General features: G+C 41.3%; 1 protein-coding gene across 4 annotated transcripts in view; it reads right to left on the bottom strand.

Moving 5' to 3' along the window:
* Positions 1 to 291: 291 nt before the first annotated feature.
* LOC135547065 (regulator of nonsense transcripts 3A-like) overlaps positions 292 to 13,167 on the bottom strand; it is a 37,764-nt gene continuing 24,888 nt past the window's right edge. Inside the window, exons 9-11 of one of the 4 annotated variants that reach the window (XM_064975672.1) lie at positions 11,863 to 12,154; positions 11,201 to 11,278; positions 292 to 8,292 (exon numbers count right to left, since the gene is read on the bottom strand). In XM_064975672.1, the coding sequence (XP_064831744.1) occupies positions 8,119 to 8,292; positions 11,201 to 11,278; positions 11,863 to 12,154 (544 nt within the window). In that variant the 3' untranslated portion in view covers positions 292 to 8,118. Of the gene's footprint in view, positions 8,293 to 10,927; positions 11,279 to 11,849; positions 12,155 to 13,167 lie in introns of those variants that run through there. The other 3 variants (XM_064975673.1, XM_064975675.1, XM_064975674.1) reach the window with 3 other exon arrangements.

Genomic DNA, 13,167 nt, shown 5'->3' with positions numbered 1-13,167 from the left:
CTGCATTGATCATGCAGACTGAACGCAAGTGACAGGGCTAGGTCTGTGTGGAAAGCGGCATGGAGAGAGCGATCGGAGAGAGCTGACTCAGGTAGCGAAGTATATTATCAAAATGGAAGTTAAACATGGCCTAACACATTTAACAAACCAAACGTTCAAATAGCATTATAGAAGGTAAAGTAAAAACCCAAACCGGTCTGTGCATCAATACCGGTTTATCGTAAAATATGGTATCCCACCCAGCCCTAAGTACAGATACTCCCAAAAACAACTTAAGTAGTAGGTTAAAGTATTTCTACCTCAGTATTTTACATCACTGTAATTGGACACCCTAATAAGTCATGACGAACTCACTTACAAAATGTTGTTTTGGATGAGCGCAACATTATGATAAAAATTATCCTATTTACAATTGTAGTCAATTTCGACATTGTTTAAAATAAGGTATCAGATATGCAAGGAAAAAAAATCTGAGTTTACATTTTGTTGTGTTACAGCCTGAATTTAAAATGTATTAAATAAAAAAATGTCTCACCCATCTACACACAATGCTCTATAATGACAAAGTGAAAACATGTTTTTCAATTCTTAGCATATTTATTGAAAATGTATTACAGAAATCTCATTTACATACAGTGCCGAGAAAAAGTATTTGCCCCATTTCTGAATTTCTCTATTTTTGCACATTTTTGATACTGAATGTAGATAGATCTTCAACCAATAACTAATATTAGATAAAGGGAACCTGAGTTTACGAATAACAAAAAAGTAGTAATTACACCCTTACACTCAATAACTGGTTGTGCCACCTTGCAATGACTCCAACCAAAGGCATCCCGCAGTTGTTGATCAGTCTCTTAACATCGCTGTGGAGGAATTTAAACCCACTTTTGTATACAGACCTGCTTTAACTCAGCAACATTTGTGGGTTTTCAAGCATGAACTGCTCGTTTCATGTCCTTCCACACCGCAATTGGGATTAGGTCTGGACTTTGACTAGGTCATTTAAAAACTTCAAATTTGTTGCTTTTTAACCATTCAACAATCTTGCTGCATGACTTAGCTGACCGTCAGCTTCAGCTCACAGATGGATGGCCTGACATTCACCTGTAGAATTATCTGATAAGGAGCAGAATTCATTGTTCCTTCTATTAATGCAAGCAAAGCATCTTCAAACCTTCACACGACTATCACCATGCTTGACCGTTGGTATAAGGTTCTTACTGTGGAATGCAGTGTTCGGTTTTCGACCAAACATAATAGGACCCATCTGGTCCAAAAACTTGACTCAGGTTTGACAAAAAGCACCTGGAAGATCATCAAGACTCTTGGAAGAATTATCTATAAACAGATTAGTCAAAATTATAACTTTTTGGACAACTGTGTCTGGTGGAAAGCAGACTGAACCAGGTTTTCCTCTAGGTTTTTCCTGTGCTTAGCTCCATTCTGTTTATCTTTTTATCCTACAAATTCCCCAGTCCTTAATGATTAAAAGCATACCCATAACATGATGCAGCTTCCACTATGATTGAAAATATGGAGAGTGGTACCCAGTAATGTGATGTATTGGATTTGCCCCAAACATAACACTTTGTGTTCAGGACAAAAAAGTGAATTGCTTTGCCACGTTTTGCAGTATTACTTTAGTGCCTTGTTTGCAAACAGGATGCATGTTTGGGAATATTTGTATTCCGTACAGGATTTCTTCTTTTCACTCTGTCAATTAGGTTGCTATTGTGGAGTAACTACAATGCTGATGATCTCTCCTGAGTTTTCTCTTATCACAACCATTAAACTTCCAAAGGTTTTAAAGTCACCATTGGCCTAATGGTGAAATCCCTTAGCGGATTCCGTCCTCTCTGGCAACTGAGTTAGGAATGACGCATGAGTGCATTGTCATGCTGAAACAAGAAAGGCCTTCCCCAAACTGTTGCCACAAATTTGGAAGCACAGAATCGTCTAGAATGTCATTGTATGCTGTTGCGTTAAGATTTCTCTTTACTGGAACTAAGGGGCTTAGCCCAAACCATTAAAAACAGCCCCAGATCATTAATCCTCCTCTACCAACTTTACAGTTGGCACTATGCATTGGGGCAGGTAGCGTTCTCCTGGCATCCGCCAAACCCAGATTAGTCCGTCGGACTACCAGTTGGTGAAGCGTGATTCATCACTCCAGAGAACGCGTTTCCACCCCTCCATAGTCTAATGGCAGCAATTTATACACCATTCCAGCTGATGCTTGGCATTGCGTATGGTGATCCTCGGCCATGGAAACCTATTTCAAGAAGCAGTTTGGAACTCTGCAGTGAGTGTTGCAACCTAGGACTGACTATTTTTAGACGCTTCATTACTCAGCAGTCCTGTTCTGTGAGCTTGTGTCCTACCACTTCAAAGTTGAGCCTTTGTTGCTCATAGATGTTTCCACTTCACAATAGCAGCACTTACGGTTGACCATGGCAGCTCTAGCAGCGCAGAAATTTGATTAACTGACTTGTTGGAGAGGTGGCATCCTATGACGAAAATCACTGAGCTCTTCAGTATGGGCCATTCTACTGCCAATGTTTGTCTATGAAGATTGCATGGTGGTGTGCTCAATTTTATACACCTGTAAGCAATGGGTGTGGCTGAAATAGCCAAATCCACAAATTTGAAGGGTTGTCCACATACTTTTGGCCATTTAGTGTACCTTAAAGTTAAAGCTGACAGTCTGCACTTTAACCTGTCATTTCAAATCCCCAAAATGTGTCACTGTCCCAATACTTTTGGAGCTCACTGTATGGCAATGATGTCTCGAGTAATAAAATGTGAATACGACTTTGTAACAATGTTTCATTTCAGAATATGGATTATAACACGTTGCTTCCTAAACCTGCTGTCTGCTCAAAATGCTTTATTAACAGAGCAGCTTCGCACCTAAATTGTGCATTATAATGCCAGTAGTATGCATAGCCCATGAGGCATTAAAATGTACCTATTATGAAGAGGATATTCATAGAAATTTCAAGATAAGTGTACTGCTAGCCATAAAGTAATGGTCATCCTTTTTTTCCAAACAGACATCTTTATTTGATAGTTTTATTTAACTATTTTTCAAATCTCTTCATGAAAACAAACAAAAAACAGAAGGAAGGTGTCTATTACAGCTAACAAGAATCTGATTTCACTTCCTTCCAATCTCAGTTCAGGCAACAGCTGAATCCAACAGTTCACAATTTGGTAGAAAACCGCGCAAACAGTGTAGAAAACGTTGAGACTTTCAACAGCATCAAACTCAGCACCTGCAACGTTATTTTGCCTTCTTTTCATCGTGGTAAATTATGATGAATATCAAAGTTATGTTCTTCTTGGCTCAAGTGTGAAATACTGCTTAATAATAGATGGCTCGAGTCACCTTATGTTTCCTACCACAAATAGCTGCAGTCTATGACATCTAGAAACAGGATTATGTAAGAATTGTCGTAAGTCACATTATACAAGAGAATTGACAAAGCATATTGTTGACAACCTAAACATTCTCCTCTCCGTCTCCTATCACACTTAAATGCTGAAACACACACACGCACACAAATTATTTGGTTTACAGATTCTACATCCAACACTGAAAATACATTTAGAATTTCTTAAATACAATTGTCACTACTTTGTATATTTTCTTTGTGGTAAAATCTATAGAATTTCTTTTTAAAAAACCAGTCAAATGGAATCACAAAAACGGCATATCAAATATGATCTCTGTGGATGAGGAGGTATTCCCTCACAGGCAGGTAGTAGACAGACACATAGGGACGGTTTCCCGGACAGTTTCATCTTAACCCTGGACTATAAAGCTTCTCTATTAACCGAGCTTCTTAGTCCAGGACAAAGCTTCATCTGTGTCCGGGAAACCGCCATATAATGTGCTGCCTCAGGAACACTTCTCATAAAAACAATGACATGTCTTAATTCTTGCAAGGCTTTCGACCCAGACGGCACCCCCAGACGCGTCCTTAGATCATGCGCAGACCAGCTGACATACTCAATCTCTCCCTATCCCAGTCTGCTGTCGCCACTTTCACCATTGTTCCTGTAGCCAAGAAAGCAAAGTTAACTGAACTAAATGACTATTGCCCCGTAGCACTCACTTCTGTCATCATGAAGTGCTTTGAGAGGCTAGCTAAGGATCACATCACCTCCACCCTACCTGACAACCTAGACCCATTTAAATTTGCTTACCGCCCCAATAGATCCACAGACGATGCAATCGCCATCGCACTGCTCGGTCCCATCATGACAATAGGAATACCTATGTAAGAATGCTGTTCATTGACTATAGCTCAGCATTCAACTCCATAGTACCCTCCAAGCTCATCATTAAGCTTGAGACCCTGGGCCTGAACACCGCCCTGTCCTGGACTTCCTGACGTGGCAACCCCAGGTGGTGAAGGTAAGAAACAACACCTCTATTTTGCTGATCCTCAACACTGGGGCCCCACAAGGATGCGTGCTCAGCCCACTCCTGTACTCCCTATTCACCCATGACTGCGTGGCCACACACGCCTCCAACTCAATCATCAAGTTTGCATCAGGCATAACAGTAGTAGGCTTGATTACCAACAAAGACGAGACAGCCTACAGGGGGGAGGTGAGGGCCCTGGGAGGTTGGTGCCAGGAAAATAACCTCTCCCTCCACGTCAACAAAACAAAGGAGTTGATTGTGTACTTCAGGAAACAGCAGAGGCAGCACGAGCCTATCCATATCAACGGAACCGCAGTGGAGAAGGTGGAAGCTTCAAGTTCCTTGGCGTACACATCACGGACAACTCGAAATAGTCCACCTACACAGAAAGTGTGGTGAAGGCGCAACAGCGCCTCTACAACCTCAGGAGGCTGAAGAAATTTGTCTTGGCCCCTAAAACCCTCACAAACTTTTACAGATGCACAATTGTGAGCATCCTGTCGGGCTGTATTCCCGCCTGTTATGGCAACTGCCCCGCCAGCAACCGCAGGGCTCTGCAGAGGGTGGTGCTGTCTGCCCAAAGCATCACCAGAGGCAAACTACCTGCCCTCCAGGACACCTACAGCACCTCAATATCACAGGAAGGCCAAAAAGATCATCAAGGACATCAACCATCTGAGCCACGGCCTGTTCACCCCGCTATCATCCAGAAGGCGAGGTCAGTACAGGTGCATCAAAGCAGCTGGGACAGGGAGACTGAAAAACAGCTTCTATCTCAAGGCCATTAGACTGTTACACTAGCCAGCTTCTACCCAGTTACTCAACCCTGCACCTTAGAGGGTGCTACCCTATATACATAGACTTGGAATCACTAGCCACTTTGATATTGGAACACTAGTCACTTTAATAATGTTTACATACTGCTTTACTCATCTCATATGTATTAACTGTATTCTATTCTACTGTATTTTAGTCAATGCCATGCCGACATTGCTCAATCTTAATATTTATCTATTTCTTAATTACATTACTTCACTTTAGATTTGTATGTATTGTTGTCATGAGACATTAAGGGTCAAATAAACATCATGAATGGAGGTAATTCTTTCAATCTCTTTACTTAGACATGGCTTTGAGTAAAGCCAGTGTGCGGATGACTCAACACTATACACGTCAGCTACTACAACGACTGAAATGACTGCAACACTTAAAGAGCTGCAGTTGGTTTGAGAATGGGTGGCAAGGGATATGTTAGTCCTACATATTTCAAAAACTAAAAGCATTGTATTTGGGACAAATCATTCACCAAGCCCTAAACCTCAACTACATCTCGTAATGAATAATGTGTAAATTGAGCAATTTGAGGTGACTAAACTGCTTGAAGTAACCCTGGATGGTAAACTGTCATGGTCAAACCATACTGACACAACAGTCACTAAGACGGGGAGAAGTCTGTCTATCATAAAGCACTGGGCAGCTTTATTAACAGCACTATCAACAAGGCAGGTCCTACAGGCTCTAGTCTTGTCGCACCTGGACTACTGTTCAGTCGTGTGGTCAGGTGCCACAAAGAGGGACTTAGGAAAATTGCAATTTGCTCAGAACAGGGCAGCACGGCTGGCCCTTGAATGTACACAGAGAGCTAACATATATGCATGTCAATCTCAACAGGCTCAGAGTGGAGAAGAGGTTGACTTCATCACTACTTGTATTTGTGAGTGGTATTGTCACTTCACAATCCCCAAGTCCAGAACAGACTGTGAGAGGTGCACAGTACTACATAGAGTAACACCCTGATCTGGTTCACCTGTCCTTGTGATTGTCTCCACCCCCTCCAGGTGTCGCTTATTATCCCCAGTGTATTTATCCCTGTGTTTCCTGTCTCTCTGTGCCAGTTTGTCTTGTTTACCAAGCCAAAATGCATTTTTCCTTGCTGTTTTTTTCCCCCAGTCTGTTTGCTGCTAGTCCTCCTGGTTTCAACCCTTGCCTGTCCTGACTCCGAACCCACCTGCCTGACCACTCTGCCTGTTCTGACTACCAGCCTTGACCATCGAAGTTGGCTCCCCTGCCTGTTCGGGCAGTGATCGGCGGTCGTAGTCACTGTCCTACTAGCTGCTACCGATACCTTTTTCGTTCGTCTGTTGGTTATGTCTTATTAGTTTCACCTGTGTGTATTTTGGTTTAATTAGCTTCCCTATATGTAGTAGTTTGACCCGCCCTTGTTTTGAGCAGGATTGTCTTTTGTTACTCTGTTGGTTTTGGTTTCATGTTTGTATTCTCCGGACTGTTTGGTCCTGCGTTTGGGCTGGTCTGTTTTATGCACCCTGTATATTGGTTGACCGTTTTTTATTTACCGAACCCTGCTCTCTGCACCTGAATCCAACCCACCACTCCTAGTAGGCTGTGACAGGCCTGCTTATCCCCTTGTACTGTTTTGGACTCGGACCTGGTTTCTAACCCCTGCCTGGCCTGACCTCGAGACTGCCTATCGTCTGGTACTGTTTGGACTCTGACCTGGTGTATGAACTCTCGCCTGTCCCCGACATGCCTTTGCCTACTCCCTTTGTTATAATAAATATCGGTGCTCTACCATCTTCCTCCTGTGTCTGCATTTGGGTCTCGCCTTATGCCCTTGTACATAGAGCCATGACTACATGGAACTTTATTCCACATCAGGTAACTGATGTAGGCTTGCGTGTGATGCAAGCAGTAGAATCAGATTTAAAAAGATAGAAATACACCTTATGGAACAGCGGGGACTGTGAAGCAACACCCACACAGGCACAGACACATGCACACACACACAATAACATACACACTATACATGCACATACACATGGATTTTGTGTTGTAGATATGTGGTAGTGTAGTAGGGGCCTGAGGGCACACACTTAGTGTGTTGTGAAACCTGTTATAAATGTATTCTATTTTTTTTTATGTATAACTGCCTTAATTTTTCCGGACCCCAGGAAGAGTAGCTGCTTAATGGGGATCCATAATAAATGCACATACTGTGCTATTGTACCCAGGGGTGACACAACATGGGAATAACACACAAGCAAGAAACAAACAACTTCCTTTAGCTTCTGTCCCATCATGCTTGACAAAACACAATCTAATCGCATCCAGAGAAAATTCTCTCTGATGTACAGAATACAACAAAGGAGAATAAGATGAAAAGGTTTCCATTATGTATTGGGAATGATTGATCTTTGTTACTCTCCTACCCCAATCATGGGTGACCCAATCTTCAAATCCTTTTGAAATTATTTGCGCAAAGGTTTGACCCAGAATCGTTGTAAAGTTTAAATGATTTCAACGGCGAGTGCAGCTCCATCAACCCCAGAGCCTTGTGCATGCATGCCGTTTAGTAACACACAAGCCTACAATCTGGCAGCCCAATAGAGAGCAATAGTAATGTCCTCTTTTTGTAGGCACTAATAACTCCGCCATGGCTCGTCAAAGCCTATAGAGAAGTTCATGTTTGTTTTTTCATAAACGGAAAAAATGTATTCTGTGGTAAACAGGGGTTCTTATACATTTTGTTCTATGAGATCGTCTTCATCAGCTCACGTCACTTTTGTGAATTTTGAAGCATTTATATAATCAAAACCAGCAGATAAAGGCTTCATAATTCATAGGCGTAAATATTGTGAAAGGCTTATCAGAGCAGACAGACTGGACTACTCGTCTCCGCTCTTTTCCGAGCCCGTTTCCATGGCGACGGCCTCGTAGCAGTGGTCCGCCGCCGCGTGTTCTGGCGAGCGGTTCATGGGATGCTCATAACCTTTCATCGCAGAGCTCACGCGCTTGCGATTGTGAGCGCCTGGCTGGTAGAGCTGCATGGCAGGCCGGTCCTGTATGGAGAGAAAGAGGCAGAAACACAGGAGAGAGATCTCGGTTACAATAACGGCACAAACTCACTGTTAACACAAAATGGGTGCTAAACTATACCATATTTTACTGGACACAGATTGACAAGTCCTGGACTAAAAAGCAATATCAATAGAGATTCTACATTGCGCTTTCTTTTAATTCCAGAGGCCATATCAACAAAGCGTCTCAGAGTAGCAAATTGGTCGTGAGTCAGTGGTTCCTGCGCCACATTCACAAGCTTTGGGGTTGTAAGAATGTTTTGATGTTTCTATTCAGCACATTTATTGAATATGAAATACAGAAATATCTCATTTACATAAGTATTCAACACCTCTGATGCAATACTTTGTAGAAGCACCTTTGGCAGCGTTTATAGCTGTGAGTGTTTCTGGGTAAGTCTCTAAGAGCTTTCTACATCTGGATAGTGTTAGAAACACCTTTGGCAGCGTTTATAGCTGTGAGTGTTTCTGGGTAAGTCTCTAAGAGCTTTCTACATCTGGATTGTGCAACATTTGCCTATTATTATTCTCCAAATTATTCAAGCTCTGTCAAATTGGTTTTTGATCATTGCTAGACAACCATTTTCAGGTCTTGCCATAGATTTTCAAGTAGATTTAAGTCAAAACTGTTACTCGGCCACTCAGGAACATTCACTGTCCACTTGATAAGCAACTCTAGTGTAGATTTGGCTTTGTGTTTTAGGTTATTGTCCTGCTGAAAGGTGGAATTCATCTCCCAGTGTCTCATGGAAAGTAGACTGAACCATGATTTCCTATAGGATTTTGTCTGTGCTTAGCTCCATTCCATTTCTCTTTTATCCTGAAAAACTCCCCAGTCCTTAACGAATACAAGCATACCCATAACATGATGCAGCCAACATTGCCCCAAACATAACACTTTGTATTCAGGACAGAAAGTAAATAGCTTTGCCACATGTCTTGCAGTACTTCAGTGCCTTATTGCAAACATGATGTTTTGGAATATTTTTGTTCTGTACATGCTTCCGTCTTTTCATTCTGTCAATTAGGTTGGTATTGTGGAGTAACTACAAACGATCCATCCAAATGTTTCTCCTATCACAGCCATTAAACTTGGAAACAGTTTTAATGTCACCATTGGCCTCATGGTGAAATCGCTGAGTGGTTAGGAAGGATGGCCGTAATCTTTGTTGTGACTGGGTGTATTGATACACCTTCCAAAGTGTAATTAATAACTTCACCATGCTCAAAGGGATATTCAGTGTCTTTATTTTTTATTTTTTTACCCATCGACCAATAGGTGCCCTACTTTGCAGGGCATTGGAAAACCTCCCTGGTCTTTGTGGTTGAATCTGTGTTTGAATTTCACTTCTCAATTGAGTGATCTTTGCAATTGAGTGATCTTCGCATGTGTGGCGTACAGAGATGAGGTAGTCATTCAAAAATAATGTTAAACGCTGTTATTGCACACATAGTGAGTCCAACGTATTATGTGAGTCGTTAAGCACATTTTTACATTTAAACTTATTTAGGCTTGCCATAACAAAGGGGTTGAATACTTATTGACTCAAGACATTTCATCTTTCCATTTTTCATTGATTTGAGAGAAATAAATATTGAAAAACACAATTCCACTTTGACATTATGGGGTATTGTGTGTAATCAATGTATATTCATTTATCTTTATGTCATTGAAAATGGAGCCTCCAAAAGATGCGGTGGGATGCCTTCACTTATTTCAGTAGTAAAGCCGGGTAGTGTACCTTGGTAAAAGCAACAACAAAAAATGCCCTAATTTCAACATTTCCATAAAGAGCACACGTTCAACTTAATAAAAACATGTTTTACCATCTCAAGAAAAATACTATAGCAAGTGCTTATTAAGGACCAAATAAAGTAACAGGGTTGATGATTTAATCTTAAATCAGCCATAAATCCCCTTGTGACAGGGGTAATGGAAGCTTGTTGTGTGCAACAGGGAGGGACAATTGACTAAATGCAAGCTTCACAAAACATTTAAAATTTGTTAAAACATTTGTAGCCTGTCTTCCGATGTATGGGTAACAGGGGTGATGTGTTTTGTTCGTCCCACTCAGATTTCCACCACATAACACTAGAAAATGGCCAAAAAAAGTAGAACTTTTACACTATGATTCGATAATTATATGTTCAATGTTTAAAGGAATAGTTTGGCCATATTAAAACAGTTCAGTTCACATAAAAGGGTTGACCTTAAAATGAGGGACATTTTGGGGTTAAGCAGGTTACAATGTTCCTAGAAGTAACAGGATGCACAGAGAGAAATGTCAAAATTCAGAATTTTGGCACTTTAGCAAGTCTTTATTCATATTAAAAATCAGATTTACTGAATTTTCCATGTGGGTTTTATTAAAAGTAGCGCCATTTAATATAATTGGCTTTTTAAAGTTAAAATTGGTGCACAATTTCTACCTAAAATGTCATAGGGACACAAAACACACTTTTTGTGGTACGATCTAACTATAGAAAGGCTACTGGTAAGACTAGCAGTCCATTGACTAGTAACCTCACTCACTATAGTATTAGTATTTTAATAGTATTTTAGTATTTTCAAATAGTATTTTTTTCTTCTTTATCAGCTCTTAATTGAGCTTGCCTGATGCAATAGATTACTCCCAAAAGTGCAAACCCTGCTCTCTTCTGGCACTCCAGGCAGGCTCAACCAAACACTAAAGGTATTTGAAAGGCAGCAAATACTATTTGAGAACAGATATGCCACCTATGTAGAAAGGACCAAAGGGTAGAAGAGAAGCTATACATCTATACTTTGGTGCACCATCCCACTACCTTGTATGCCCCTCCTCATCCCAAATGTAGAAAGGCTAGCTATAGCTGTACCTTGGCCGGTGGTGGAAAGACGAGCTGACTGTACCTTGTTTGGCAGAGCCCCTCGTATCTGGTGTGGCCCCTCTGACTGGGACGTCCTTCTGTCCTGATAGGCTAACACAGACTGAGAGACACAGGCCTGGATCAATGGGGGTTACATACAAATATGTCATATGTCAAGGTATTTATACATGTGAGTTTGTATGTATGTGTGTTATTATGTGTAGTGCACATGTACTGTAATTCTCACTGTTTTTAACATAATGTATGATGACTGTACCTTTGATCATCTTTAGCTTGTAAATCTTTCATCTCGTGGACAATAATGTTATATTGAAGTATAAATGTCTCCACTTCCCTGCAACAGTATAGCACTGTCTGTTTGCACAGCTGATGAAACACAGACTATGTTGTACAAGCAGTGTGACAAGCAGCTCGAAATGTGTGTGGTGGGGTTGTATCGTAAAAAAAACAGAATATATCACAACATAAAACAAACTTTGTTGACTTGAAAATATTTAAAAATCGGTATAACGACAGGTTGAAATCCTCAAAGAATTCCAAAGGACTCAAACCTTGCAACAATACTTTTGTTATATTGTACTTTCAGGAATAACTACACAATAATAAAGGTGTAACCTACTTATATTATTATTGTTCTTTAAATAAAAATCAACCACAAAACAACGACCTACCTCTCTTGCTCACCTTGTCGCTCACCTTGTTCCGGACGCGGTCCTTCCTGCTACCGCCTATGTCCTCTCTGACCTCCTTGCCCACCTTGTCGCACATGTCGTAGGAGCTGTGGTATTGGCCATCTTTCTTTGCACGGTCCTGGCAGTAGCCTTTACCCCACTTGGTATCCTCCTTGCACCGCATGGACTTGTCGAACTCGTAGTGGTGGCGCTGTCGTTTCCTCTCCTCGTCTCTTCCTCTGTGGTCTTTGTCTCTCTGCCTGCGGCCGTGCTCTCTCTGCTCCTTATCGCTCTCCATCTGACCCCTAGTGGCAGGAAAGGGAAGCACAGGTAGACTGGTTATTACTAGGGCTGTGGCGGTCATTACATTTTGTCAGCTGGTTATTGTCATGCAAAAGTCGTAAAGCTGAATGAAATTGTAACGGCAGCTCTCCTCTTCGTCTGAAGAGGAGTAAGGATCGGACCAAGATGCAGCGTGGTAAGTGTTCATGATGATTACTTTAATAAATAAACTGAACACTATGAAAAAACAAAACAATAAACGTGAACATGAAACGAAACCGAAACAGTACTGTGTGGCGACAAACACTGACACGGAAACAAACACCCACAAACCAACAGTGAAACCCAGGCTACCTAAGTATGATTCTCAATCAGAGACAACTAACGACACCTGCCTCTGATTGAGAACCATACTAGGCCGAAACAGAAACCAATCATAGACTGCCCATCCCAACTCACGCCCTGATAATACAAAATAAAGACAAAACAAAGGAAATAAAGGTCAGAACGTGACAGAAATAGAAAGGAGATTTTTCCCATTCCGGAGAAAGTGTGCATATGTTGTGGCTATGTTGAGTGTGAAAGTGATCATTTGAAGCAGGTCCTATACATTACATTTAGAGTTAGTTGGCAACTTTAGCTGTGAATGATACTTACCTTAAAATGTCTTAGAAATCAAAACACATATGGGGTGCATGACTACAGGATATTGATGATTTGAGAAAGTCGGGGGGAAAAAAGTTTGCTCTCTGTTCCTTGCATCAGGTTGCACAGCTGTTCTCTCATTGAGTGATCATATTTTCACCCATCAGACTATTCTCAATTGAATCTTGTCTTTACTATGTCACATTAGTCTCAATTTAGAATGGCCCATTGGGCAGGGACAGGGGGGAAAACACGTCGTCCACACTCAAATAGCGAAAAGAGGCCACGTGTTTTCCCGTGGTCCGTTTTTCAGTTACGCCGGATAGGCTACTTGGTTAATTGGGTTTTGTAGGGGAGCTATGCTTAATATGAGCAGCTGAGAAATAAATAC

The sequence above is a fragment of the Oncorhynchus masou genome, chromosome 10 (assembly GCF_036934945.1).
Source record: "Oncorhynchus masou masou isolate Uvic2021 chromosome 10, UVic_Omas_1.1, whole genome shotgun sequence".
Classification (NCBI taxonomy): domain Eukaryota; kingdom Metazoa; phylum Chordata; class Actinopteri; order Salmoniformes; family Salmonidae; genus Oncorhynchus; species Oncorhynchus masou.
This window is presented reverse-complemented; position numbering and strand designations above follow the sequence as displayed.